Source organism: Mandrillus leucophaeus, unplaced genomic scaffold (assembly GCF_000951045.1).
Source record: "Mandrillus leucophaeus isolate KB7577 unplaced genomic scaffold, Mleu.le_1.0 Scaffold169, whole genome shotgun sequence".
Taxonomy (NCBI): Eukaryota; Metazoa; Chordata; class Mammalia; order Primates; family Cercopithecidae; genus Mandrillus; species Mandrillus leucophaeus.
In genome coordinates this window covers 4,561,299-4,566,990 of record NW_012101687.1, presented here as the reverse complement: position 1 = coordinate 4,566,990, position 5,692 = coordinate 4,561,299, and the positions used below count along the sequence as shown (strand labels likewise).

Here is a 5,692-nt window from a genome sequence, read left to right as displayed (position 1 = left end):
AAAAAAAAAAAAAAAAAAAAAAAACCAAAAACTGTCATTATAAAATATTCTTACCATTTCATCATAGAACTCTGAAACCACTGTCTTTTTCCCCAGCATTGCATTGGTATCTGATTGAAACAGCTTTAGCAAATGATACAGGGTTACCTGTGAAATAAAAACAGATGTCACATCTGTGCAATGGTTTTTATCATCACAAGACACTGGCATTTTTCAAACTGAATTAGAGACTGAAGTAAGTATATACATGTCAAATTCATGGTCTTGTTTCAACTGCAACTGATTGCAGCAAATCACCCAAATTTTCTGTACCTTTATTTTCCTAGTAGATATATTCATATCTACCTAACATGAATATTCTTTAGAGGCTAATGAAGAATCTGTTCAAGAATCTCTAGAGAGGAAACTATAAAAATAACACAAGATAAAGCTATAGAAATTAAACTGAGAAATCACTAAAAGATGAATTATTTTACTTACACAAGTAGGTTGTGACAACTGCTTTTGAAGATTAGAGTTTACAAATTTACCGTGGGGAATAAAAGATTTGATACTTTTAAAAGGAATGAAAAAGTTCAGTGAGGGCAAGATAATTTCTTTGGGGATCTATAAGATTATTACATAAATGACATAATAAATAAATAAAAAGTTGGTCAGTAATAATTCACTTTGGGAAGAGCAACATGTCTTCAAATACTTTAAAACAAGTATAGTAAGACATCAAGGGAAAAGCTTTGCAGCACAATGTGTGATTATTTTAGCAAAATAAAATCTAGTTGGGAAAACATCAGAGTTCATGTTGAAGTTCTGAAAACCAGAGACCTCAAATAATTTTCCAAAAAGTTAGTTAACATAATTGTAAGAGAATGCTATTCTCCAAAAAAGTCACGAAATAGGGAGCAAGGAACGGTACACTGAAAAAGTCAGAAAATATAAAATTCCTTGCAACTGAATTTAAACAAGCACGATCAACTCCCCATAAAGACAATTTAGCTCAATTAATAGAGTGTCAGATTTCCCTGGACATGGCTCAGCAAACGGAAATATCCCACTTAAAGGACATCTTCCAGGCTCTAGATGATGCACTAACAATGTAGAAAGGGGAGGAGGGAAATGCACAGAATTCTACTAAAATAACAGTAAAGACAGACAATCTGCAAAATAAGAGAGCATGAATTACATATCAAATTATTTAAAGCAAATAATTTAACAAATTTCTCGAACAGACAGAAAGCAGATGAGTCTACCAAGAAGGATAATAAACAATAACAGAGAAAAACCACAACTTGAAAACTTAAGAAAACTGCCTCAGAGGTGGGAGCCAGAGCTCCCAGAAGCCCTACAGTGCTCCAAGCTCAGAGTTGGCAAGTATCAAAGTTAAGAACGCTATGGGGTAGCTGGGCCTCTTGACCTTGCCTTCTCTTTCCACTCATAGGCAAGAAAGCATATTTACCTTTAGTGCCTAGAATTTTTCTCCCCAACAATGAAGTATGAAGAAAAAATAAGGACATTTCAGATGGGCAATGGCTCTGAAAGTTTATTTCTCAGGCATCCTTTCTGAAAAAAATTCCTTCAGCAAAATGTAAAAAGGAAACTTGGAAAGAGGAAGAAAAAGGATCATCTATAATCATTACACACTGAAAGATACTATCTGAAGTTGAGAAATCCAACATTAGGGATTCAAATATATGAAATGCATGGGAGTGAGTAATTTCTAGATGAATTGAAAACAGGTAACTGTTAAAAAGTAGTTTTCTTGGAAAAGAGGTCAAAGATGGGATAAAGAAGACGTTATGGGCTGAATTGTGACCTCCCTGCAAAAGGTATATTTTGTTTTGAGATGGGGTCTTACCATGTTGCCCAGGTTGGTCTTGAATTCCTGAGCTCAAATGATCCTCCTGCCTCAGCCTCCCAAGTAACTGGGACTACAGATGCAGGCAAAAGATATGAAGCCCTAATTCTCAGTACCTGTGGATGTGACATTATTTGGAAATAGGGTCTTTGTAGGTGTAATTACAATGAAGTCATTAGGGTGGACCATAATCCAATATGACTGGTGTCCTTCTAAGAGAAGAAGACACAGAGACCAGGGAGAAAGATAAGGCCATGTGACAATGGAGGAAGATATTAGAGATATGTTGCCAGAAGCCAAGGAACATCTGGGGCTGGAAGAGGCAAGGAAAGATGCTCCCCTAAAGGCTTTGGAAAAAACATGGCCAACACCTTGATTTCAGACTTGTAGCCTCCAGATCTGTGGGAATCAACTGCTGTTGTTTTAATCCCACAGTTTGTGGTACCAGAAAACTAATACAGAAGACTCACATTTATTTCAAAAATCTTCTCTTAAAATCATGTGCACATCTGACTTTTATAATTAAAAAATTCTTACAATTACATCATAAAGCTGTCCTTCCCTAAATTTATTATTCAGACTTCCAGAGGCATTCATGCAGATATAGGCAATAAAAACATTTCAAGACAGATGTCTCTAATTTTGAGTGCTGTTTGAAAATTCTTGGAACAATGAAACTGCCTATACTTGCCTAGAAATCCCTATTTCTAGGAATGAAAACTCAATTTGGCATTTTGCTTTTAGAAACAACCATTCTTTTTATAGTAGCTTCATCTGTATAATAGGTTACTGGGTAACAGAAGTAAATCACAAGTTACCTTCCAACCAAGTTGTCTTTCTTACACATTTTAAATAAATCTTCATTTGACATTTTCTGTAAGAGCCAACTATTGAAAAAGTACAATAGTTAAATAATACTTAAAAAAAACTACAATGTTTTTTAGAGAATAAAACTGAGGCCTATGTAGATCTATATGGGAATCTATTCAATAGATTAATCACTACAGCAGTGCAATAGGTTATATTGTTTTACCTTTCTAAGAGTGACTTCAGGAGCTGTCTCATAATGAGGTTACAGGATATAATGATTTCTTTCACAGATTTATTTTCCAACTGGGGATAAGGGGTAACAGATGAGGAGACAGGGAGGTAAGGCAGCATATTCTCAAAATAAAAATGAAAACAGAGCAATCTTACAAAGTTAAAAAGAGTTTCTACTCTAGTAACATCACGGGCTGCTTCTCTCTCCCTCTCAACATCTGCTAAATTCTACGCTCTCTTTTCCCTAATAAACAATTCTCAATAAGGTCAGTGTCTCATTTTTGTATCCTTCTCAGTCCCTTAAACAACATCTTACAAATAGCAGATATAACATTTAATAATTTATTGGCTGGTCATGGTGGCTCATGCCTGTAATCCCAGCACCTTGGGAGGGCAAGGCGAGAGGACTGCTTGAGTCCAGGAGTTTGAGATCAGTCTGGGCAACATAGCGAGCCCCCATCTCTACAGAAAATAAAAAATTAGCACAGCGTGGTGGCATGCATCTGTGGTCCCATCTACTGGGGAGGCTGAGGCAGAAGGATTGTTTGAGGCCAGAAAGTGGAGGCTGCAGTGAGTTATGTTTATGCCACTGTACTCCAGCCTGGGCAGCAGAGTGTAACTCTGTCTCAAAAGAAAAAAAAAATTATTGCCAAACAAAATATAGCAAGTGTGTTTTCCTGAAGGCCAACACGGACGGTAGGAGATCTAAAAACTTCATCACATGAAAACACAAAAAATGTTTAAATGAGCTATAGATGCTTACTCATGAGAAAAGGAAACTAATGTGGGAATAGTAATCAGTAAAAGGTTCAGGGAAGTGTAACGAAGTACAGCTTTCTTAAAACTAAAACTACCCCAACCTTGAATAGAATGTTTTACTTAGTGACATAAGTTAATTCTCCACATTGGAGATATGCAAGCCCAAACTAGATTTTCATTTGAGAGATTGCCTAAATAAATTCCTACGTAGTAAGAGAAGAGTAAGTCTACGTCAATGGGTCCCAAATCTCACTGTGCATCAAAATCACCTGGGGTGCTGGCCTCATTCCAAACCTACTGAATCAGATTCTCCAAAAGGTGACGTCTAGGAGTTTGAATTTTTAAAAAGCACTTCACAATAATAAATAAATAAATACACAAGCACCTCAGGTGTTTCTGATGCAGCCAGTTAGGAACCGGTTTGCCGAAATACTGGTCCAGGTGATATTCCGCTCCTTTAAAAATACATACACAGTTTAAAAAATATAATCTGATAATTAAAATGTAAATGTCTGGTGCTAAAAGAATGATATGATTCTAACAAGATAAAATGGTGATGAATGTGAAAGCCTTGAAACTGGAGTTAAAACCCAGTCACATATGTGGAATGTGAGAGCCATTACTGAGTTTTGACCCTACGGGCTTAAGAAAAAAAAAAAGGCCTAGTAGTTTTACTCAAAAGAAAAAATCCTAGAAAAAGGTATGAATGCAAATATCTGGGTTCAAAAACTAGCTCTACCATAATTAACTGAGTGTTTTTGAGCAGTGACTTGACCTCTGGCCTTGGTATCCTGATCTCTAAAATGAGGATATCACAACCTAATATCCTTGCTGAAGGATCAATGCAAAAGCCTGGAGGGATTTTTTTTACATTATCAAGTAACAATCTGATAAGAAGAGATCAAAAGATGAAAAAGCCAGTGGCTATAAAAATAAAGACTCATAAATAAGATATAAAATGAAGTACTAGTACTGATGACAGTTTAAAAAAGCAAAACACTGTTTCTTAGGGTTTAACTACCAAAAACTATAAAAACCATTTTACACAGCATGTGGGCTCAACTTGTTTATTACTAATAACCAAATGATAATAATAGTTTTAAGTATTTTTGCTGCAGTAATCATCTGATTTCCATGGTTTCTTTCCAATATATGTTCATATTATATGTTTTCTTTCCATACTTGAAAAAAAAGGATTTTGAAAGGCACTACATTTAAAAATGAAAAACTTAACTCATGGCAAGATACATTGTGCCATAAATTTACATAAAACACATCTGAATGAACCCTATTCATTAAGTATATTGCATTTTCATATTTACAAAGAAATTTATTTTATATTTACAAAGATTAATGCTACTCACAGGTCTTTCATTAGGGTCAATGAAAAATATTTTGATGATTATTTCGAATTCACCCCATCCTGTTTCAGTAATTTCATATGGAGGTTTAGTAACAACTAAAGACAGAAAAAAATAGTAAATTATCGGTTTAGTTTTCTAGCCATTTTTAACTTTGGATATTGTGAATCAAAAGACTATATTGTACCTCTTAAAGGATTGCCATAGCTTTCATGTAATTTAAACTGGATTTTCTTCACATATGCTGACATATCCTAAAATATAAGGAATTAATTAGTTTTATGATCTACAAATGAAAACTTGGAAAAAAATACACTGAGCATATATACTTAATTTTATAAAAAACATACTTCCCTTCAAATTTTATGGAATCTAATTTTCTAAAAAAATATGAATTATACCTGGGAAGCTATTTCGCTTTTTTTAAAAAACAAAAACAAAGGAAGGCTGTGTTGAATTCTTTCATAATTTGTAATATATAAAAATACATGTCCCAAATTCACTTTTTTTGGCAAATCTTGTTTTCATAAACCTCTATAGATAATATTCTAAATCAATTTTGATTTTTTTCATTAAAACAACAGTACATATTTGGTACTATTACAGAAATATAAGGCAAATCTATAGTTAATTTCAAAGAACAAAATTATATCACAAAGGCCAGGCACGGTGGCTCACG

The 5,692-nt window shown here is 34.2% G+C and overlaps 1 protein-coding gene across 2 annotated transcripts in view; it reads right to left on the bottom strand.

The window, feature by feature from the left end:
* Positions 1-5,692, bottom strand: part of YEATS4 (YEATS domain containing 4) — a 23,369-nt gene that overhangs the window by 12,314 nt on the left and 5,363 nt on the right. Inside the window, exons 3-5 of one of the 2 annotated variants that reach the window (XM_011976605.1) lie at positions 5,201-5,267; positions 5,017-5,111; positions 55-147 (exon numbers count right to left, since the gene is read on the bottom strand). In XM_011976605.1, coding sequence (XP_011831995.1) covers positions 55-147; positions 5,017-5,111; positions 5,201-5,267 — 255 coding nt within the window. The remainder of the gene's footprint in view (positions 1-54; positions 148-5,016; positions 5,112-5,200; positions 5,268-5,692) is intronic. The other variant, XM_011976606.1, reaches the window with a different exon arrangement.